This window comes from Leptosomus discolor, unplaced genomic scaffold (assembly GCF_034619465.1).
Source record: "Leptosomus discolor isolate bLepDis1 unplaced genomic scaffold, bLepDis1.hap2 HAP2_SCAFFOLD_262, whole genome shotgun sequence".
Classification (NCBI taxonomy): Eukaryota; Metazoa; Chordata; class Aves; order Leptosomiformes; family Leptosomidae; genus Leptosomus; species Leptosomus discolor.
Genome location: NW_028237958.1, coordinates 3312 through 27015, shown reverse-complemented (window position 1 = coordinate 27015; position 23704 = coordinate 3312). Strand labels below are relative to the sequence as shown.

General features: G+C 63.9%; 1 protein-coding gene across 1 annotated transcript; it reads right to left on the bottom strand.

The window, feature by feature from the left end:
- Positions 1 to 8295: 8295 nt before the first annotated feature.
- On the bottom strand, positions 8296 to 23174 carry LOC147412324 (uncharacterized). The gene is made up of 9 exons (XM_086481476.1): positions 23035 to 23174; positions 22854 to 22925; positions 19362 to 19433; positions 17603 to 17674; positions 16787 to 16851; positions 16013 to 16644; positions 15496 to 15658; positions 11204 to 11712; positions 8296 to 8598 (listed from the first exon to the last, which is right to left on the bottom strand). Exons 1-9 carry the CDS (start codon positions 23172 to 23174, stop codon positions 8296 to 8298), a joined length of 2028 nt encoding a protein of 675 aa, XP_086337602.1.
- Positions 23175 to 23704: the final 530 nt, after the last annotated feature.

The window sequence follows — 23704 nt, the reverse complement described above, 5'->3', positions numbered from 1 at the left end:
TCATACTGGGAAGGGGGGGTCATACTGGGAAGGTAGGAGGTCAAACTGGGAAGGTGGGGGGTCAAACTGGGAAGGGGAGGGTCATACTGGGAAGGGGGGGTCATACTGGGAAGGTGGGGGGGTCATACTGGGAAGGTGGGAGGTCAAACTGGGAAGGTGGGGGGTCAAACTGGGAAGGGGAGGGTCATACTGGGAAGGTGGGGGGGTCATACTGGGAAGGTGGGAGGTCAAACTGGGAAGGTGGGAGGTCAAACTGGGAAGGTGGGGGGTCAAACTGGGAAGGTGGGGGGGTCATACTGGGAAGGGGGGGTCATACTGGGAAGGTGGGGGGTCATACTGGGAAGATGGGAGGTCAAACTGGGAAGGTGGGGGGTCAAACTGGGAAGGGGAGGGTCATACTGGGAAGGGGGGGTCATACTGGGAAGGTGCGGGGGTCATACTGGGAAGGTGGGGGGTCGTACTGGGAAGGAGGGGTCATACTGGGAGTGGGGAGGAGCCATACTGGGAATGAAGCGGCTCATACTGGGAGTGAGGTGCTGTACTGGGAGTAGCGGGGGGGTCGTACTGGGATATGGGGGGGGGCATACTGGGATGGGGGGGGTCATACTGGGATGGGGGGGGTCATACTGGGATATGGGGGGGTCATACTGGGATGGGGGGGTCATACTGGGATATGGGGGGGTCATACTGGGATGGGGGGGTCATACTGGGATATGGGGGGGTCATACTGGGATGGGGGGGGTCATACTGGGATGGGGGGGTCATACTGGGATATGGGGGGGGTCATACTGGGATGGGGGGGGTCATACTGGGATACGGGGGGGGTCATACTGGGATGGGGGGGGGGTCATACTGGTGTGTGTCCCCCCCCCGCGGAGGGGACCCACTGACTCCTCCCCCTTCCCCACCAGATGCTCCCAGTCCCTTCCAGTATGGTGAGTGGGACGGGGGGAGGGGCGGGGGGGTGTGTGTCCCCCAGGGGGTGGCAGGGGGTCCCCAAGGTGGGGGTGACAGGGGGGTCCCCAAGGGGGTGGCAGGGGGGTCCCCAGGGGGGTCCCCAAGGTGGGGGTGACAGGGGGGTCCCCAGGGGGTGACAGGGGGGTCCCCAGGGTTGTCCCCAAGGTGGGGGTGACAGCGGGGTCCCCAAGGTGGGGGTGACAGGGGGGACCCCCGGGGGTGACAGCGGGGTCCCCAAGGGGGTGGCAGGGGGGTCCCCAGGGGTGTCCCCAAGGTGGGGGTGGCAGGAGGGGTCCCCAGAGGGGTGACGGGGGGTCCCCCAGGGGGTGACAGGGTGGTCCCCAGAGGGGTGACAGGGGGGGTCCCCAAGGTGGGGGTGACAGGGGGGTCCCCAAGGGGTGACAGGGGAGTCCCCAAGGTGGGGGTGACAGGGGGGGTCCCCAGGGGGTGACAGGGGGGACCCCCGGGGGTGACAGGGGGGGTCCCCAGGGGGTGACAGGGGGGGTCCCCAAGGTGGGGGTGGCAGGGGGGTCCCCAGAGGGGTGACAGGGGGGTCCCCCAGGGGGTGACAGGGGGGTCCCCCCCGTGTCCCCCCCCAGACTGGCACCGCCTGCGGGTGGCGGGGCTGGCGGTGGCCGCCGTCCTCTGCGTCCTCGGCGTCATCGTCCTCCTCAGTGAGTGTCACCGGGGGGGTCCCCGTGTCACCTGGGGGGTCCCTGTGTCACCTGGGGGGGTCCTTGTGTCACCTGGGGGGGGTCCCTGTGTCACCTGGGGGGTCCCCGTGTCACCTGGGGGGGTCCCTGTGTCACCCAGGGGGTGTCACTGTGTCACCTGGGGGGGTCCTTGTGTCACCTGGGGTGTCCCCGTGTCACCTGGGGGGGTCCCTGTGTCACCTGGGGGGTCTCTGTGTCACCTGGGGGGTCCCCATGTCACCTGGGGGGTGTCACTGCGTCACCTGGGGGGTCCTTGTGTCACCTGGGGGGGTCCCCATGTCACCGGGGGGGTCCCCGTGTCACCTGGGGGGGGTCCTTGTGTCACCTGGGGGGTCCCTGTGTCACCTGGGGGGGTCCTTGTGTCACCTGGGGGGGTCCCTGTGTCACCTGGGGGGTCCCCGTGTCACCTGGGGGGGTCCCTGTGTCACCTGGGGGGTCTCTGTGTCACCTGGGGGGGTCCTTGTGTCACCTGGGGGGGGTCCCTGTGTCACCTGGGGGGTCCCCGTGTCACCTGGGGGGTCCCTGTGTCACCTGGGGCGTCCCTGTGTCACTTGGGGGGGGGGGGGGGGTGTCACCTGGGGGGGTCCCTGTGTCACCCAGGGGGTGTCCCCGTGTCACCTGGGGGTTCCCCATGTCACCTGGGGGGTCCCTGTGTCACCTGGGGGGGGTCCCTGTGTCACCTGGGGGGGTCCCCGTGTCACCTGGGGGGGGTCCCTGTGTCACCTTGGGGGGGGTCCCTGTGTCACCTTGGGAGGGTGTCCCCGTGTCACCGGGGGGGTCACCCAGGGAGTGCCCTGGGCTCGATGTCCCCTGATGGGGGGGGGGGGGGGACGGGGGTGACACGTCCCCCGCCCCAGCGCCTGTCACCTCTCGTGTCCCCTGCCAGGCGGGAAGTGCAAGTGCAGGAGCAAAGCCAGGTGGGACGGGGGGGGACGGGGGGGGGACAGGGGGGGACATCGGGGGGACATCGGGGGGACAGAAGGGACATGGGGGGTGTGGGGGACATGGGGGGATGTGGGGGGACATGGGGGGACATAGAGGGGGGACAGAAGGGACATGGGGGGTGTGGGGGACATGGGGGGATGTGGGGGGACATGGGGGGACATAGAGGGGGGACAGAAGGGACACGGGGGGTGTGGGGGACATGGGGGGACAGGGGGGACATGGAGGGACAGGGGGGGACAGAAGGGACATGGGGGGATGTGGGGGGACATGGGGGGACATGGGGGGGACAGAAGGGACATGGGGGGATGTGGGGGGACATGGGGGGACATGGGGGGGACAGAAGGGACATGGGGGGATGTGGGGGGACGTGGGGGACGTGGGGGGACAGGGAGGACATGGGGGGGACATGGGGGGGACAGAAGGGACACGGGGGGTGTGGAGGACATGGGGGGACAGGGGGGACATGGAGGGACAGGGGGGGACAGAAGGGACATGGGGGGATGTGGGGGATGTGGGGGGACAGGGGGGACATGGGGGGGACATGGGGACAGAAGGGACACGGGGGGTGTGGGGGACGTGGGGGGACAGGGGGGACATGGGGGGACAGGGGGGGACAGAAGGGACATGGGGGGGATGTGGGAGGTTGTGGGGAACATGGGGGGACAGGGGGGGACATAGAGGGGGGACAGGAGGGACACGGGGGTGTGGGGGACATGGGGGGACATGGGGGGATGTGAGGGACATGGGGGGATGTGGGGGGACACGGGGGGACATAGAGGGGGGACAGGAGGGACATGGGGGACATGGGGACGTGGGGACACGGGGGGACACGGAGGGACATGGGGACGTGGGGGGAGGTGGGGGACATGAGGGGACATGGGGGGACGGGGACACGGGGGGGGGGGGATGGACTTGGGGGGGACGTGGGGGACCCGGGGTGTCACAGCCCCCCCGTCCCCTCCCGCCCCCCCGCAGCCGCCGCCGTCCCCCTCCGGAGATGTCCCACCTCGTCGGCCCCGGTACGTCCCCTCCCTGTCCCCTCAGGGGGACCCCGGTGACCCAGAGGGGACCCCAGTGACCCAGAGGGGACCCCAGTGACCCAGAGGGGACCCCAGTATCCGGGGGAGGGGACCCCAGTGGCCGGGTCCCCCCTGACCCCCCCCCCCCCGTTTCTCCGCAGGAGCCGCCAGCACATGCTGAGGTGTCCCCACGTGTCCCCAAGGCCAAGGGGGGGGGGGGGACACCCCGACGTCCGGGTGGCCCCAGTGACACGGGGAGGCGGGGAGGGGGGAGGAGCGGGTTTATTTGGGGGTGAACCCCCCCCAAAAAAAATCTGAGAGAAGGGGAAATTAATAAAAAAAAGGTTAAAAAAAGGTCAATTTGGTTACTGGGGGGGGGGGGGGGAGGGGGGGAGTGTCCCCTGTGGTGGCATCTGGGGGGGACAAGGAAGGGACAGAGGGACAAGGGGCCAGCGGTGGCACGAGGGGTGAGGTTGGGTCGGTGGTGGCGTGGGGTTGAGGGTGGCCTCGGGGACGTCGGGGAGGTGGTGGCACCAGGAGGTGACGAGGTGACGTTGGGTTGAGGGTGGCCTTGGGGACATCGGGGAGGTGGTGGCACCAGGAGGTGACAAGGTGACGTTGGGTCAATGGTGATGGGTGATGGTGGCCTTGGGGACATCGGGGAGGTGGTGGCACCAGAGGGTGACAAGGTGAGATGGGGCCAACAGTGACACTGAGTTGATGGTGGCCTTGGGGACATCGGGTAGATGGTGGCACCAGGAGGTGACGAGGTGACGTTGGGTTGAGGGTGGCCTCGGGGACGTCGGGTAGGTGGTGGCACCAGGAGGTGACGAGGTGACGTTGGGCTGAGGGTGGCCTCGGGGACGTCGGGTAGGTGGTGGCACCAGGAGGTGACGAGGTGACGTTGGGTTGATGGTGGCCTCGGGGACATTGGGTAGATGGTGGCACCAGGAGGTGAGAAGGTGACATGGAGCCAATGGTGACATTGAGTTGATGGTGGCTTTGGGGACATGGGGTAGATGGTGGCACCAGAGGGTGACAAGGTGAGATGGGGCCAACAGTGACACTGAGTTGATGGTGGCCTTGGGGACATCGGGTAGATGGTGGCACCAGGAGGTGACGAGGTGACGTTGGGTTGAGGGTGGCCTTGGGGACGTCGGGTAGGTGGTGGCACCAGGAGGTGACGAGGTGACGTTGGGTCAATGGTGATGGGTGATGGTGGCCTTGGGGACATCGGGGAGGTGGTGGCACCAGGAGGTGACAAGGTGATGTTGGGTTGATGGTGGCTTCAGGGACATGGGGTAGATGGTGGCACCAGGAGGTGACAAGGTGAGATGGGGCCAACAGTGACACTGAGTTGATGGTGGCCTTGGGGACATCGGGTAGATGGTGGCACCAGGAGGTGACAAGATGAGATGGGGTCAAAGGTGATGGGTGATGGTGGCCTTGGGGACATTGGGTAGATGGTGGCACCAGGAGGTGACAAGGTGACACTGGGTTGACAATGGCCTTGGGGACATCAGGTAGATGGTGGCACCAGGAGGTGACGAGGTGACGTTGGGTCAATGGTGATGGGTGATGGTGGCCTTGGGGACATCGGGGAGGTGGTGGCACCAGGAGGTGACAAGGTGACGTTGGGTTGATGGTGGCCTTGGGGACATCGGGTAGATGGTGGCACCAGGAGGTGACAAGGTGACGTTGGGTCAATGGTGATGGGTGATGGTGGCCTTGGGGACATCGGGGAGGCGGTGGCACCAGGAGGTGACAAGGTGATGTTGGGTTGACGGTGGCTTCAGGGACATTGGGTAGAAGGTGGCACCAGGAGGTGACGAGGTGACGTTGGGTTGAGGGTGGCCTCGGGGACATCGGGTAGATGGTGGCACCAGGAGGTGACAAGGTGACGTTGGGTTGACAATGGCCTTGGGGATGTTGGGTAGATGGTGGCACCAGAGGGTGACAAGGTGATGTTGGGTTGATGGTGGCCTTGGGGACATTGGGTAGATGGTGGCACCAGGAGGTGACAAGGTGATGTTGGGTTGACAATGGCCTCAGGGACATCAGGTAGATGGTGGCACCAGGAGGTGACAAGGTGGGATGGGGCAAACGGTGACACTGAGTTGATGGTGGCCTTGGGGACATCAGGTAGATGGTGGCACCAGGAGGTGACAAGGTGACGTTGGGTCAATGGTGATGGGTGATGGTGGCCTTGGGGACATCGGGGAGGTGGTGGCACCAGGAGGTGACAAGGTGATGTTGGGTTGACGATGGCCTTGGGGATGTTGGGTAGATGGTGGCACCAGGAGGTGACAAGGTGACACTGGGTTGACAATGGCCTCAGGGACATCAGGTAGATGGTGGCACCAGGAGGTGACAAGGTGAGATGGGGTCAATGGTGATGGGTGATGGTGGCCTTGGGGACATCGGGTAGATGGTGGCACCAGGAGGTGACAAGGTGACGTTGGGTTGATGGTGGCCTTGGGGACATCGGGTAGATGGTGGCACCAGGAGGTGACAAGGTGACGTTGGGTCAATGGTGATGGGTGATGGTGGCCTTGGGGACATCGGGGAGGCGGTGGCACCAGGAGGTGACAAGGTGACGGTGGGTTGATGGTGGCTTCAGGGACATGGGGTAGAAGGTGGCATCAGGAGGTGAGAAGGTGACATTGGGCCGATGGTGGCGTGGGGTTGATGGTGGCCTTGGGGACATCGGGTAGATGGTGGCATCAGAGGGTGACAAGGTGACAATGGCTTGACCATGTCCTCAGGGACATGGGGTAGATGGTGGCACCAGGAGGTGACAAGGTGAGGTGGGGCCAATGTTGACGTTGGGCTGATGGTGGCCTTGGGGACATCGGGTAGATGGTGGCACCAGGAGGTGACGAGGTGACGTTGGGTCAATGATGATGTTGGGTTGATGGTGGCCTTGGGGACATCAGGTAGATGGTGGCACCAGGAGGTGACAAGGTGACATTGGCTTGACCATGTCCTCAGGGACATGGGGTAGAAGGTGGCACCAGGAGGTGACAAGGTGACGTTGGGTTGATGGTGGCCTTGGGGACATTGGGTAGATGATGGCACCAGGAGGTGAGAAGGTGACACTGGGTTGACAATGGCCTCAGGGACATCAGGTAGATGGTGGCACCAGGAGGTGACAAGGTGATGTTGGGGCCAACGGTGACATTGAGTTGATGGTGGCCTTGGGGACATCGGGTAGATGGTGGCACCAGGAGGTGACAAGGCGAGGTGGGGCCCAGTGGTGACACTGGGGACAGGGGTGGCACGGGGCTAACGGTGATGCTGGGGACAACGTTGGCTGGATGGGGACACCGGGAGGGGACCGGAGTGACACGAGCCGTTGGGGACAACGTGGTGCAGACGGTGACACCGGCAGGGGACCGGGTGACGTGGCAGCTGACATCCCCACCTCCGCAGTGACACGGTGGCCGGTGTCCCCATGTCACCTCGCCAGGTCCGTGGCGAGGTGACACACGACGGTTGATGTCCCCGTGCCGCCGTGTCCCTCGGGTGCCATCTCCGTGGTGACCTCATGGCCGATGACCGTGTCCCTCAGGTGTCCAGGTCCACAATGACCTAGCGGGCGATGTCCCCAGGTCCCAGGTGCCCAGGTCCATGGCGCGGTGGCTGATGTCCCCATGTCCCTCAGGTCCTCACCTCCATGATGTCCCCATGGCTCTCAGGTCCCCAACTCCATGATGTCCCATGTCCCTCAGATGCCCATCTCCATGATGTCCCCATGTCCCTCAGATGCCCATCTCCATGGTGTCCCCATGGCCCTCAGGTTCTCAGCTCCAGGTCATTTGATGTCCCCATGTCCCTCAGGTCCTCACCTCCATGATGTCCTCACGTCCCTCAGGTCCTCGCCTCCATGATGTCCTCACGTCCCTCAGGTGCTCAGCTCCATGATGTCCCCATGTCCCTCAAGTGCTCAACTCCAGGACTTTTGATGTCCCCACGTCCCTCAGGTGCCCATCTCCATGGTGTCCCCATGGCCCTCAGGTGCTCAGCTCCATGATGTCTCCACGTCCCTCAGGTCCTCACCTCCACAATGTCCCCGTGTCCCTCAGGTTCTCAGCTCCAGGTCATTTGATGTCCCCACGTCCCTCAGGTGCCCATCTCCACGGTGTCCTCATGTCCCTCAGGTGCTCCACTCCAGGATGTTTGATGTCCCCATGTCCCTCAGTCTCATCTCCATGATGTCCCCATGGCCCTCAGGTGCTCCACTCCAGGACGTTTGATGTCCCCAGCTCCCTCAGGTCCTTGCCTCCATGATGTCCCCATGTCCCTCAGGTGCCCATCTCCATGATGTCCTCATGTCCCTCAGGTGCTCCACTCCAGGATGTTTGATGTCCCCATGGCCCTCAGTCTCAACTCCATGATGTCCCCATGTCCCTCAAGTGCTCCACTCCAGGATGTTTGATGTCCCCAGGTCCCTCAGGTGCTCATCTCCATGATGTCCCCATGGCCCTCAGGTGCCCATCTCCATGATGTCCTCATGTCCCTCAGGTGCTCCACTCCAGGACGTTTGATGTCCCCATGGCCCTCAGGTGCTCAGCTCCATGATGTCCCCATGTCCTTCAGGCTCAGCTCCATGATGTCCCCACGTCCCTCAGGTGCTCAACTCCATGATGTCCTCACGTCCCTCAAGACCCCAAGTCCACGGTGACGTGCCGGTAGATCTGGGTGGCTCCCTTGAAGCTGGAGGCCACCACAAAGTGCCCATGACCCAAGGAGAGGGGGGCGAAGGCGCGGGGCGAGGGGGCCAGGAGCTCCTGGGTGAGCTCCAGGTGGCCACCAGGGCCCAGGCGGTAGACGCGACTCGGGGCGTAGTCGTTGCCCAGGATGACGTAACGGTGGCCGGCCAACGCCAACGGTTGGAAGACCAACGAACCCCGCGCCGGCACCTGCTGGACCTCCCGGAACATGGAGCCCTCCCACCGCATCACCTGGAGAGAGAGAATCATGGGAAGGGTTGGGTTGGGTGGTGGACATCATGGGGAAGGGTTGGGTTGGGTGGTGGGCGTCATGGGGAAGGGTTGAGTTGGGTGGTGGGCGTCATGGGGAAGGGTTGGGGTTGGGTGGTGGGAGTCTTGAGAAGGTTTGGGGTGGGTGGTGGGAGTCTTGAGAAGGTTGGGGTTGGGTGGTGGGCGTCTTGAGAAGGTTGGGGTTGGGTGGTGGGCATCATGAGAAGGTTTGGGTTGGGTGGTGGGCATCTTGAGAAGGTTGGGGTTGGGTGGTGGGTGTCTTGAGGAGGTTGGGGTTGGGTGGTGGGTGTCTTGAGAAGGTTGGGGTTGGGTGGTGGGAGTCTTGAGAAGGTTGGGGTTGGGTGGTGGGCATCTTGAGAAGGTTGGGGTTGGGTGGTGGGTGTCTTGAGGAGGTTGGGGTTGGGTGGTGGGTGTCTTGAGAAGGTTGGGGTTGGCTGGTGGGTGTCTTGAGAAGGTTGGGGTTGGGTGGTGGGTGTCTTGAGAAGGTTGGGGTTGGGTGATGGGTGTCTTGAGAAGGTTGGGGTTGGGTGGTGGGCGTCTTGAGAAGGTTGGGGTTGGGTGGTGGGTGTCTTGAGAAGGTTGGGGTTGGGTGGTGGGAGTCTTGAGGAGTTTTGGGTTGGGTGGTGGGCGTCTTGAGAAGGTTGGGGTTGGGTGGTGGGTGTCTTGAGAAGGTTGGGGTTGGGTGGTGGGCATCTTGAGAAGGTTGGGGTTGAGTGGTGGGCATCTTGAGGAGGTTGGGGTTGGGTGGTGGGCATCATGAGAAGGTTTGGGTTGGGTGGTGGGTGTCTTGAGAAGGTTGGGGTTGGGTGGTGGGCGTCTTGAGAAGGTTGGGGTTGGGTGGTGGGCATCATAGGGAAGGGTTGAGTTGGGTGGTGGGTGTCTTGAGAAGGTTGGGGTTGGGTGGTGGGTGTCTTGAGAAGGTTTGGGTTGGGTGGTGGGCGTCTTGAGGAGGTTGGGGTTGGGTGGTGGGTGTCTTGAGAAGGTTGGGGTTGGGTGGTGGGTGTCTTGAGGAGGTTTGGGGTGGGTGGTGGGCGTCTTGAGAAGGTTGGGGTTGGGCTGTGATCATCATGAGAAGGTTTTGGGTTGGGCATCTTGAGAAGGGCTGCATTAGGCCAGGAGCATCATGGGAAGGGTTGATCTGGGCATCATAACCAAGTGGTGGAGATGGACCCCCATGGACCCATGATGGTGACAGACCCCAATGGGCACGTGATGACCCCTATGGACTCGTGGTGCTGGTGACCCCCCATGAGCACCTGATGGTGATGGACCCCATGATCACGTGATGATGATGGACCCCCACCGACCCATGAAGCTGGTGGGCCCCCATGATCACGTGATGGTGATGGACCCCCATGAGCACATCATGGTGATAGACCCCCATGAACACCTGATGGTGATGGCCCCCCATGAGCACATGATGCTGATGGACCCCCATAGACCCACGAAGCTGGTGGGCCCCCATGATCACGTGATGGTGAGGGACACCCATGAGCACATGATGATGATGGACCCATGATGCTGGTGGCCCCCCATGAACACATGATGGTGATGGACCCTCATGAGCACATGATGGTGATGGACCCCCATGAGCACATCATGGTGATGGCCACCCACGAGCACGTGATGCTGATGGACCCCCATAGACCCGTGAAGCTGGTGGCCCCCCACGAGCACATGATGGTGATGGCCCCCCACAAACACCTGATGGTGATGGTCCCCCATGAGCACGTGATGCTGATGGACCCCCATGAGAACATCATGGTGATGGCCCCCCATGAGCACGTGATGCTGATGGACCCCCACCGACCCACGAAGCTGGTAGCCCCCCCATGGACACGTGATGCTGATGGCCCCCCATGAGCACCTGATGCTGATGGACCCCCATAGACCCATGAAGCTGGTGGGCCCCCATGATCACGTGATGGTGATGGACCCCCATGAGCACATCATGGTGATAGACCCCCATGAACACCTGATGGTGATGGCCCCCCATGAGCAAATGATGCTGATGGACCCCCATAGACCCACGAAGCTGGTGGGCCCCCATGATCACGTGATGGTGAGGGACCCCCATGAGCACGTGATGATGATGGACCCATGATGCTGGTGGCCCCCCATGAACACATGATGGTGATGGACCCCCATGAGCACATCATGGTGATGGCCACCCACGAGCACGTGATGCTGATGGACCCCCATAGACCCGTGAAGCTGGTGGGCCCCCATGATCACATGATGGTGATGGACCCCCATAGACCCGTGAAGCTGGTGGCCCCCCACGAGCACATGATGGTGATGGCCCCCCACAAACACCTGATGGTGATGGTCCCCCATGAGCACGTGATGCTGATGGACCCCCATGAGAACATCATGGTGATGGCCCCCCATGAGCACGTGATGCTGATGGCCCCCCATGAGCACGTGATGGTGATGGATCCCCATAGACCCACGAAGCTGGTGGGCCCCCATGATCACATGATGCTGATGGACCCCCACCGACCCACGAAGCTGGTAGCCCCCCCGTGAACACGTGACGGTGACGGACCCCCGCCCCGCCCCTCACCTTGGCGTCGCCCAAGAAGCGGGTCAAGCAGAGGAAGACGTGGCCCCGCAGGCGGAAGTGCTTGGCCGCGTAGACGTCGGGCACGTGGGGGATGTCGGTGTGGGGGGCGAAGGCCGCCCCGCTCCACCGGTAGACCAGGGGCCGCCGCGTCCCGCTGCAGACCACCAAGGCCGGGCGCCCGCCCAGCTCCAGGAACTCCAGGTGGGTGTCGCGGTGCCACGGCCGGAGGGCTTGGTGGGGGTAGAAGCCCCGCCCTCCCCACCGGAAGAGGGTGCTGGTGCCACCCTTGGAGCTATCGGCCACCCCGAGGTACCAGTGGCCCCCGAGGCGGGCGCTGGCCACCGCGTGGGGCCGGCGGAGGCGGCCGCTCCCCAGGGCCTGGAGGCGGACGAAGCGGCTGCCGGGGCCGCCGGCGCGGCGCCAGACGGCCGAGCCGCCGCCCAGTTGGGCCACCACGACCACCAAGGCGCCGCCCAGTTGGAGGGGGTGGCAGGCCACCGGGGAGGAGCCTGAGGGGACAGAAAGGGGGGGACACACGCACACACACAATCGGGGGTGACGTTAGGGAGGGGGGGGCGGAGGTGAGCGAGGGGACAGGGTGGTGGGGACAGGGGGGGCGTCGGGGTGGTGGGGACGACGCTGTGGGGACGTTGGGGTTGGGGTGATGGGGATGACCCTGTGGGGACACTGGGGACACTGGGGTTGGGGTGATGGGGATGAACCTCTGGGGACACTGGGGACACTGGGGTTGGGGTGATGGGGATGACCCTCTGGGGACATTGGGGAGGTTGGGGTTGGGCTGATGACCCTGTGGGGACATTGGGGACATTGGGGTTGGGGTGATGGGGATGACCCTGTGGGGACACTGGGGACACTGGGGTGATGGGGATGACCCTGTGGGGACACTGGGGAGGTTGGGGTTGGGCTGATGACCCTGTGGGGACACTGGGGACATTGGGGTGATGGTGGTGACTCAATGGGAACGTTGGGGACGTTGGGGTGGGGGTGATGACCCTACGGGGATGTTGGGGTGATGGTGATGACCCTGTGGGGACATTGGGGACATTGGAGTTGGGGTGATGGGGACATTGGGGACGTCGGGGTGATGGGGATGACCCTCTGGGGACATTGGTGTTGGGGTGATGGGGATGACCCTGTGGGGACACTGGGGAGGTTGGGGTTGGGCTGTTGACCCTGTGGGGACATTGGGGACACTGGGGTTGGGGTGATGGGGATGACCCTGTGGGGACATCGTGGACATTGGGGTGGGGGTGATGGGGACGTTGGGGATGTTGGGGTGGGAGTGATGACCCTACGGGGATGTTGGGGTGATGGTGATGATCCTGTGGGGACATTGGGGACAGTGGAGTCGGGGTGATGGGGATGACCCTGTGGGGACACTGGGGACACTGGGGTGATGGGGATGACCCTGTGGGGACACTGGGGAGGTTGGGGTTGGGGTGATGACCCTGTGGGGACATTGGGGACATTGGGGTTGGGGTGATGGGGATGAACCTGTGGGGACACTGGGGACACTGGGGTGATGGGGATGACCCTGTGGGGACACTGGGGAGGTTGGGGTTGGGCTGATGACCCTGTGGGGACATTGGGGACATTGGGGTTGGGGTGATGGGGACTTTAGGGACGTCAGGGTGATGGGGATGGCCCTCTGGGGACATTGGGGTTGAGGTGATGGGGATGAACCTGTGGGGACACTGGGGACGCGGGGGGGATGGAGATGACCCTGTGGGGACATTGGGGTTGGGGTGATGGGGGTGACTCTATGGGGACATCGGGGACATTGGGGTTGGGGGTGAGGGGGACATTGGGGACATTGGGGTGATGGGGATGACCCTCTGGGGACATTGGGGACATTGGGGTTGGGGTGATGGGGACATTGGGGACGTTGGGGTTGGGGTGATGACTCTACGGGGACGTTGGAGTGATGGTGATGACCCCGTGGGGACATTGGGGACATTGGATTTGGGATGATGGGGACTTTAGGGACGTCGGGGTGATGGGGATGACCCTGTGGGGTTGTTGGGGTTGGGGTAATGGGGGTGACCCTGTGGGGACACTGGGGACGTTGGGGTTGGGGGTGAGGGGGACATTGGGGACATTGGGGTGATGGGGATGACCCTCTGGGGACATTGGGGACGTTGGGGTGGGGGTGATGACCCTGTGGGGACATCGGGGACGTTGGGGTGGGGCTGATGACCGTGTGGGGACATTGGGGATGTTTGGGTTGGGGTGATGGGGACATGAGGGACATTGGGGTGATGGTGATGACCCTATGGGGACGTTGGAATGATGGTGGTGACCCATTGGGGACATTGGGGTTGGGGTGATGGAGATGAACCTGTGGGGACACTGGGGACACTGGGGTGATGGAGATGAACCTGTGGGGACACTGGGGTTGGGGTGATGGGGGTGAATCTATGGGGACATCGGGGACGTTGGGGTGGGGGTGATGGGGACGTTGGGGACGTTGGGGTGGGAGTGATGACCCTACGGGGATGTTGGAGTGATGGTGATGACCCTGTGGGGACATTGGGGACATTGGAGTTGGGGTGATGGGGACATTGGGGACGTCGGGGTGATGGCGATGACCCTGTGGGGACACTGAGGAGGTTGGGGTGGGGGTGATGACCCTGTGGGGACATTGGGGTGATGGGGATGACCCTGTGGGGACCTTGGGGACATTGGGGTTGGGGTGATGGGGACGTTGGGGACGTTGGGGTGGGAGTGATGACCCTATGGGGACATTGGAGTGATGGTGATGACCCCGTGGGGACATTGGGGACCTTGGGCTTGGGGTGATGGGGACATCAGGGACATCGGGGTGATGGGGATGACCCTCTGGGGACATTGGGGTTGGGGTGATGGGGATGACCCTGTGGGGACACTGGGGACACTGGGGTGATGGAGATGACCCTGTGGGGACACTGGGGAGGTTGGGGTGGGGGTGATGACCCTGTGGGGACATGGGGTGATGGGGATGACCCTGTGGGGACCTTGGGACATTGGGGTTGGGGTGATGGGGACGTTGGGGACGTTGGGGTGGGAGTGATGACCCTATGGGGACATTGGGGACATTGGGGTTGGGGTGATGGGGATGACCCTGTGGGGACATCGGGGACATCTTAGGGTTGATGTCGTCCACAAGGGCATTTTTGGGGTCCCCCTAGTTCCTTCGTGGGGCACTGGGGTGGGTTTTGGCACCCCCAGCGCAGCTCTGAGCTCCTCTAGGATATTTTTGGAGTCCTTCAGCTCATTTTTGGGGTCCTTCAGCTCATTTTTGAGGTCCCTCAAACCATTTTTAAGGTCCCTCAAACCATTTTTGAGGTCCTCCAGCTCATTTTTGAGGTCCCTCAAACCATTTTTTGGTCTTTCAGCTCATTTTTAAGGTTTCTCAAATCATTTTTGAGGTCCCTCATCTCATTTTTGAGGTTCCTCAAACCATTGTTGAGGTTCCTCAAACCATTTTTGGTCTTTCAGCTCATTTTTAAGGTCCCTCAAACCATTTTTGAGGTCCTTCAGGTCATTGTTGAGGTTCCTCAAGCCATTTTTTGGTCTTTCAGCTCATTTTTAAGGTTCCTCAAACCATTTTTGAGGTCCTTCAGGTCATTTTTGAGGTTCCTCAAACCATTTTTTGGTCTTTCAGCTCATTTTTAAGGTTTCTCAAATCATTTTTGAGGTCCTCCAGCTCATTTTTGAGGTCCCTCAAACCATTTTTGAGGTCCCTCATCTCATTTTTGGGGTTCCTCAAACCATTGTTGAGGTTCCTCAAACCATTTTTCGTCTTTCAGCTCATTTTTAAGGTTCCTCAAACCATTTTTGAGGTCCTCCAGCTCATTTTTGAGGTTCCTCAAACCATTGTTGAGGTTCCTCAAGCCATTTTCGGTCTTTCAGCTCATTTTTAAGGTTTCTCAAATCATTTTTGCGGTTCTTCAGGTCTTTCAGCTCAGTTTTAAGGCTCCTCAAACCATTTTTGAGGTCCTCCAGCTCATTTTTGAGGTCCCTCAAATCATTTTTGAGGTTCCTCAAACCATTTTTCGGACTTTCAGCTCATTTTTAAGGTTTCTCAAATGATTTTTGAGGTCCTTCAGGTAATTGTTGAGGTTCCTCAAACCCTTTCTGGGGTGCCTCATCTCATTTTTGGTCTTTCTGCTCATTTTCGAAGGTTCTCAAGCCTTTTTTAAGATCTCTCCGCTCACTTTTGGACCCCTCCCCCCAGATCTTTTGGGGGTTCCTCCTTACCAAGGTGGGGTTTTGGGGGTCCTGGCACTCACCGTTGATGATGGTGGGAGCCCGGAAACGTCCGGCCAACTGGTCCCACTCCAGGAGGGCGCAAGCCCCGGCGAAGGGTTGGGCCAGGGCCACCCCCGGGTGCCCCCCCAGGGCGAAGGGCTCGGCCGCCAGCGAGGAGAAGGGCAGCGACTGGAAGGGCCGAAGCTCTGCGGGACCCCCCCCCACCCCCACCCCCCCATCCCCCCGTCAGCTCCCGGCCACCTGGGTCCCCACCCTGACCCCCACCCCTCCCCCCCACAGGCACACGTGGGGCAGGGGACACAAGTGACCAGGACAAAGGGGGGCCAAGTGTCCAGGATGGGGGTGACCCAGGGGTTGGGGACAAAGGGGACCCAGGGGTCAGGGACAAAGGGGACCCAGGTGTCCAGGATGGGGGTGACCCAGATGTTGGGGACAAAGGGGATCCAGGGGTCAGGGACAAAGGGGACCCAGGGGTCAGGAATGGGGGCACCCATGTGTTGGGGACAAAGGGGACCCAGGTGACTGGGACGGGTGGACCCAAGTATTGGGGACAAAGGGGACCCGGGTGTCCAGGACAGGGATGACCCAAGTATTGGGGACAAAGGGGACCCGGGTGTCAAGGATGGGGGGGACCCAGATGTTGGGGACAAAGGGGACCCAGGGGTCAGGGACAAAGGGGACCCAGGTATTGGGGACAAAGGGGACCCGGGTGTTGGGGACAAAGGGGACCCGGGGGGTGGGGACAAAAGGGACCCAGGTGTCCAGGATGGGGGTGATCCAGGGGTTGGGGACAAAGGGGACCCGGGTGTCCAGGATGGGGGTGACCCAGGTATCGGGGACAAAGGGGACCCAGGGGTCGCGGCCAAAGGGGACGCAGGGGTTGGGGACAAAGGGGACCCAGGGGTTGGGGACAAAGGGGACCCGGGTGTCCAGGATGGGAGTGACCCAGGGGTTGTGGACAAAGGGGACCCGGGGGGGGTGGGGACAAAGGGGACCCAGGGGTCGGGAACAAAGGGGACGCAGGGGTTGGGGACAAAGGGGACCCAGGGGTCCAGGATGGGGGTGACCCAGGGTTGGGGACAAAGGGGACCCGGGTGTCCAGGATGGGGGTGACCCAGGTATCAGGGACAAAGGGGACGCAGGGGTCGGGGCCAAAGGGGACGCAGGGGCTGGGGACGCAGGGGACGCAGGGGACAGGGCGGTACCGGAGGCGAGGCAGTGGAAGTCGCGGGGCTGGAGCTGGGCCAGGGGGGCGCCCTGGCGGGGGGGGGGGTCCCCGGCAGCGCCCCGCTTCGGCGGGGGGGGTGGCACTGGCCAGCCAGGCCACCAGCCAGCGCAGGTGACAGTCGCACTGGAAGGGGTTCCCCCGCAGGTCCCTGTCCCCAGGTGGGGGTCCCCGTCCCCCCCCCCCCGACAATGTCACCCGCAGCCGGGCGCCCGGGTCCCTTCAGCACCCCCGTGGCGTCGCCCTCCAGTCCCTCCCAGTACATCCTAGGGCCTCCCAGTAAAGCCCTGTGCCCAGCCTGGTGTCACCCACAGTCCCCATGTCCCCTCATGTCCCCCCACATCCCCCATGTCCCCATGTGTCCCCCATCCCCGTGTCCCCCAGTGTCCCACCGGGTCCCCCTCCAGTCCCTCCCAGTACATCCTAGGGCCTCCCAGTACATCCTAGGGCCTCCAGTAAAGCCCTGTGCCCAGCCTGGTGTCACCCACAGTCCCCATGTCCCCCCATGTCCCCATTCCCCTATGTCCCCCCACATCCCCCATGTCCCCATGTGTCCCCCATCCCCGTGTCCCCCAGTGTCCCACCGGGTCCCCCTCCAGTCCCTCCCAGTACATCCTAGGGCCTCCCAGTACATCCTAGGGCCTCCCAGTAAAGCCCTGTGCCCAGCCTGGTGTCACCCACAGTCCCCATGTCCCCTCATGTCCCCCCACGTCCCCCATGTCCCCACATCCCCCCCCTCATCCCCCGTGTTCCCATGTCCCCCCACGTCCCCCATGTCCCCCCACGTCCCCACCTCACCGTGTCCCCCCCCCCGTGTCCCCATATGTCCCCCCCCATGTCCCCGTGTGTCCCCCCCCCCATGTCCCCCCGTGTCCCCCCCCCCGTGTCCCCATGTCACCCACAGCTGGGTCAGGGTCTCCAGCCCCTGGAAGAGCCCCCGGGGCAGCGTCTCCAGGCGGTTGTTGGCCAAACTCCTGCGGGGACACGGGGACAGGGGACGTGGGGGACACGGGGGACACCCGGCCGCGGGGGGAGGGGGATCCCACGGGGGGGACACACACCCCCCCCTGCCCCCAGGCTGTCCCCAGTGTCCCCAGGCTGTCCCCGGTGTCCCCAGGGTGCCCCAGGATCTCCCCGGTGTCCCCAGGGTATCCCAGAGGTCCCCAAGGTGTCCCCAGGGTGTCCCCAGGAATGTCCCCCTGGGGTGTCCCCAGTGTCCCCAAGGGCATCCCCAGTGTCCCCCCAGGGTGTCCCCAGTGTCCCCAGGGTGTCCCCAGTGTCCCCCCGGGTGTCCCCAGGTGACCCTAAGGGTGTCCCCAATGTCCCCCTGGGGTGTCCCCAGTGTCCCCAAGGGCATCCCCAGTGTCCCCCCAGGCTGTCCCCAGTGTCCCCAGGCTGTCCCCAGTATCCCCAGTGTCCCCAGGGTGTCCCCAGTGTCCCCCCGGGTGTCCCCAGGTGACCCTAAGGGCGTCCCCAGTGTCCCCAGGCTGTCCCCAGTATCCCCAGTGTCCCCAGGGTGTCCCCAGTGTCCCCCCGGGTGTCCCCAGGTGACCCTAAGGGTGTCCCCAATGTCCCCCTGGGGTGTCCCCAGTGTCCCCAAGGGCATCCCCAGTGTCCCCCCAGGCTGTCCCCAGTGTCCCCAGCGTCCCCCCCAGGGTGTCCCCAGTGTCCCCAGGCTGTCCCCAGTATCCCCAGAGTCCCCCCAGGGTGTCCCCAGTGTCCCCAGGGTGTCCCCAGTGTCCCCCAGGGTGTCCCCAGTGTCCCCTCGGGTGTCCCCAGTGTCCCCAAGGGCATCCCCAGTGTCCCCCCAGGCTGTCCCCAGTGTCCCCAGCGTCCCCCCCAGGGTGTCCCCAGTGTCCCCAGGCTGTCCCCAGTGTCCCCAGCGTCCCCCGGGGTGTCCCCAGTGTCCCCCCAGGGTGTCCCCAGTGTCCCCAGGGTGTCCCAGGAATGTCCCCCTGGGGTGTCCCCAGTGTCCCCAAGGGTATCCCCAGTGTCCCCCCGGGTGTCCCCAGGTGACCCTAGGGGTGTCCCCAGTGTCCCCAGGCTGTCCCCAGTATCCCCAGTGTCCCCAGGGTGTCCCCAGTGTCCCCCCGGGTGTCCCTAGGTGACCCTAAGGGTGTCCCAATGTCCCCCTGGGTGTCCCCAGTGTCCCCAAGGGCATCCCCAGTGTCCCCCCAGGCTGTCCCCAGCGTCCCCCCGGGGTGTCCCCAGGGTGTCCCCAGTGTCCCCAGGGTGTCCCCAGTGTCCCAAGCATCCCCCTGGGTGTCCCCAGTGTCCCCCCGGGGTGTCCCCAGTATCCCCAGTGTCCCCCCGGGGTGTCCCCAATGTCCCCAGTGTCCCCCCGGAGTGTCCCCAGTGTCCCCCGAGGTGTCCCCAGCATCCCCCTAAGGCGTCCCCAGTGTCCCCCCGGGGTGTCCCCAGTGACCCAGTGTCCCCCCGGGGTGTCCCCAGTGTCCCCCCGGGGTGTCTCCAGTGTCCCCCCGGGGTGTCTCCAGTATCCCCCCGAGGTGTCCCCAGTGTCCCCAGCATCCCCCAGGGTGTCCCCAGTGTCCCCAGGGTGTCCCCCCAGGGTGTCCCCAGTGTCCCCCCAGGGTGCCCCCAGTGTCCCCAGCGTCCCCCCGGGATGTCCCCAGTGTCCCCAGGGTCCCCCGTGGCACTCACAGGTAGAGCAGCCCCCGCAGCCCCCGCAGCGCCGTGGGGGCGATCGTCCCCACCTCGTTGTCCTCGATGAACCTGGGGACACCCCCAGTGTCCCCCAGTGCCTCCCAGCCCCTCCCCAGTTACCCCCAGTACCTCCCCTGCCCTCCCCAGGCTCCCCCGGCGCCTCCCAGTATACCCCAGTGCCCCCCAGTATACCCCAGTGCCCCCCAATATACCCCAGTGCCCAATGACGTCCCTCCCAGTAAATCTCTGTGGCCCCAGTGGCCTTCCCAGTGGCCCTCAGTGCCTCCCAGTACACCCCAGTGTCCCCCCAGTGCCTCCCAGTATACCCCAGTATCCCCCAATATACCCCAGTGTCCCCAATATACCCCAGTGCCCAATGACGTCCCTCCCAGTAAATCTCTGTGGCCCCCAGTGGCCTTCCCAGTGGCCCTCAGTGCCTCCCAGTACACCCCAGTGTCCCCCCAGTGCCTCCCAGTATACCCCAGTGCCCCCCCACTGTACCCCAGTGCCCAATGACGTCCCTCCCAGTAAATCTCTGTGGCCCCCAGTGGCCTTCCCAGTGGCCCTCAGTGCCTCCCAGTACACCCCAGTGTCCCCCCAGTGTCTCCCAGTATTCCCCAGTGCCCCCCAATATACCCCAGTGCCCCCCAGTATACCCAGTGCCCAATGACGTCCCTCCCAGTAAATCTCTGTGGCTCCCAGTGGCCTTCCCAGTGGCCCTCAGTGCCTCCCAGTACACCCCAGTGTCCCCCCAGTGTCTCCCAGTATACCCCAGTGCCCCCCACTATACCCCAGTGCCCCCCAATATACCCAGTGCCCAATGACATCCCTCCCAGTAAATCTCTGTGGTGCCCAGTGGCCTTCCCAGTGGCCCTCAGTGCCTCCCAGTACACCCCAGTGTCCCCCCAGTATCTCCCAGTATACCCCAGTGCCCCCCAATATACCCCAGTGCCCCCCAATATACCCCAGTGCCCAATGACGTCCCTCCCAGTAAATCTCAGTGGCCCCCAGTGGCCTTCCCACTGGCTCTCAGTGCCTCCCAGTACACACCAGTGTCCCCCCAGTGCCTCCCAGTATACCCCAGTGCCCCCAGTATACCCCAGTGCCCAATGACATCCCTCCCAGTAAATCTCTGTGGCGCCCAGTGGCCTTCCCAGTGGCCCTCAGTGCCTCCCCGTACACCCCAGTGTCCCCCCAAGGCCTCCCAGTACACACCAGTGCCCCCCAATATACCCCAGTGCCCCCCAATATACCCCAGTGCCCAATGACGTCCCTCCCAGTAAATCTCAGTGGCCCCCAGTGGCCTTCCCAGTGGCTCTCAGTGCCTCCCAGTACACCCCAGTGTCCCCTCAGTGTCTCCCAGTATACCCCAGTGCCCCCCCACTATACCCCAGTGCCTCCCAGTACACCCCAGTGTCCCCCAGTGTCTCCCAGTATACCCCAGTGCCCCCCCACTGTACCCCAGTGCCCCCAATATACCCCAGTGCCCAATGACATCCCTCCCAGTAAATCTCAGTGGCCCCCAGTGGCCTTCCCAGTGGCTCTCAGTGCCTCCCAGTACACCCCAGTGTCCCCCCAGTGTCTCCCAGTATACCCCAGTGCCCCCCCAGTATACCCCAGTGCCTCCCAGTACACCCCAGTGTCCCCCCAGTGTCTCCCAGTATACCCCAGTGCCCCCCCAGTATACCCCAGTGTCCCCCCACTATACCCCAGTGCCCAATGACGTCCCTCCCAGTAAATCTCAGTGGCCCCCAGTGGCCTTCCCAGTGGCCCTCAGTGCCTCCTAGTACACCCCAGTGTCCTCCCAGTGCCTCCCAGTATACCCCAGTGCTCCCCCACTATACCCCAGTGCCCCCCAATATACCCCAGTGCCCCCCAATATACCCCAGTGCCCAATGACGTCCCTCCCAGTAAATCTCTGTGGCCCCCAGTGGCCTTCCCAGTGGCCCTCAGTGCCTCCCAGTACACCCCAGTGTCCCCCCAGTGTCTCCCAGTATACCCCAGTGTCCCCCCACTATACCCCAGTGCCCAAATATACCCCAGTGCCCAATGACATCCCTCCCAGTAAATCTCAGTGGCCCCCAGTGGCCTTCCCAGTGGCCCTCAGTGCCTCCCAGTACACCCCAGTGTCACCCCAGTGCCTTCCAGTCCCAGTGCCCTCTCATTCCCACCCACCGTTTCTCCCAGTACAGCCCAGTGTCCCCTCCAATCAATCCCTAGTTCCTTCCAGCCTCACACCTGTGCCTCCCAGTAACCCACAGTCCCTCCCAGTATGGCCGTGTCCCCCACAGTCCCTCCCTAGTGCCTCCCAGTCCCCCCCAGTGCCTCCCAGCAAAGCCCAGTGCCTCCTGAGTCCCTCTTCAGTCCCTCCCCAGTGCCACCCAGCACCCTCCCAGTGCCTCCCAATACAACTCAGTGTTGCCGGTGCCCACCCAGTACCTCCCCAGTGCCTCCAGTGCCTCCCAGTACCTCCCCAGTGCCTCCCAGTGGCCACCCAGTCCCTTTCCAGTGCCTCTCCAGCACACCCAGTGCCTCCCACTGTGGCCCAGTGTCCTCCACAGTCCCTCCCTAGTCCCTCCCAGTCCCCTCCCAGTGCCTCCCAATACAACCAGTGCCTCCCAGTGCCCTCAGTGCCTCCCAGTGCCCACCCAGTCCCTCCCTAGTGCCCTCCCAGTGCCTCCCAATACAACTCAGTGCCTCCCAGTGCCCCCAGTGCCCACCCAGTCCCTCCTCAGTGCCTCTCCAGTGCCCCCAGTAACCCACAGTGCCTCCCAGTATGGCCCAGTGTCCCCCACAGTCCCTCCCTAGTGCCTCCTAGTCTCCTCCCAGTGCCCACCCACTCCCTCCCAGTGCCTCTCCAGTGCTCCCAGTGCCCACCCAGTCCCTCCCCAGTGCCTCTCCAGTGCCCCCAGTGCCTCCCAGTGCCTCTCCAGTGCTTCCAGTGCCTCCCAGTGCACATCCACCGCCTCCCAATACAGCTCAGTGCCTCCCAGTGCCCACCCAGTCCCTCCCCAGTGCCCCCAGTGCCCACCCAGTCCCTCCCAGTGCCTCTCCAGTGCTCCCAGTGCCTCCCAGTGCCCACCCAGTCCCTCCCCAGTGCCCCCAGTGCCTCCCAGTCCCTCCCCAGTGCCTCTCCAGTGCCCCCAGTGCCCACCCAGTCCCTCCCCAGTGCCTCTCCAGTGCTCTCAGTGCCCACTCAGTCCCTCCCCAGTGCCCCCAGTGCCTCCCAGTCCCTCCCCAGTGTCTCTCCAGTGCCCCCAGTGCCCACCCAGTCCCTCCCCAGTGCCCCTCCAGTGCTCCCAGTGCCTCCCAGTGCCCACCCAGTCCCTCCCCAGTGCCCCCAGTGCCTCCCAGTCCCTCCCCAGTGCCTCTCCAGTGCTCCCAGTGCCTCCCAGTGCCCACCCAGTCCCTCCCCAGTGCCTCCCAGTCCCTCCCAGTGCCTCTCCAGTGCCCACCCAGTGCCTCCCAGTCCCTCCCAGTACTACTCACAAGTACTCCAGCAGCACCAGCCCGGCGAAGGCCCCGTCCCCGATGGTCCCCAGGCGCCCAGCAGTGACCAACCTGTGGGGACACCCCGCTGCCACCCCTGGGGACACCCCGGGGACACCCCGCTGCCACCCCTGGGGACACCCCGGAACCTCTCGGAGGACTTTGGGGACCCCTTGGGGACCTCGGGGACACCATAGGGACCTCGGGGACACCCGGCTGCCACTCCCCAGGACACCTTGGGGACACGTTGGGGACGTTGGGGACAACCTGAAGGACCTCGGGGACACCCTGGGGACACCCTGGGGACACCCCAGAGACCATGGGGACCCCCCAAAGGACACCTCGAGGACCTTGACGGCCACCCTGGAGATCTTGGGGGGGCCCTTGGGGACTTCAGGGACACCCTGGGGACCTCAGGGACACCCTGGGGACCATGGAGACCCTGGGGACACCCTTGGGGACCTCAGGGACACCCCGGGAAGATCATGGGGACCCTGGGGACACCCTTGGGGACCTCAGGGACACCCTGGGGACCTCAGGGACACCCTGGGAAGACCATGGGGACCCTGGGGACACCCTTGGGGACCTCAGGGACACCCTGGGGACCTCAGGGACACCCCGGGAAAACCATGGGGACCCTGGGGACACCCTTGGGGACCTCAGGGACACTCTGGGGACCTCAGGGACACCCTGGGAAGACCATGGGAACCTTGGGGACACCCTTGGAGACACGGCAGGGCCCTTGGGGACACCCAGAGAAGACCACAGGGCCCTTGGGACACCCTTGGGGACCTCAGGGACACCCCTGGGAAGACCATGGGGACCCTGGGGACACCCTTGGGGACCTCAGG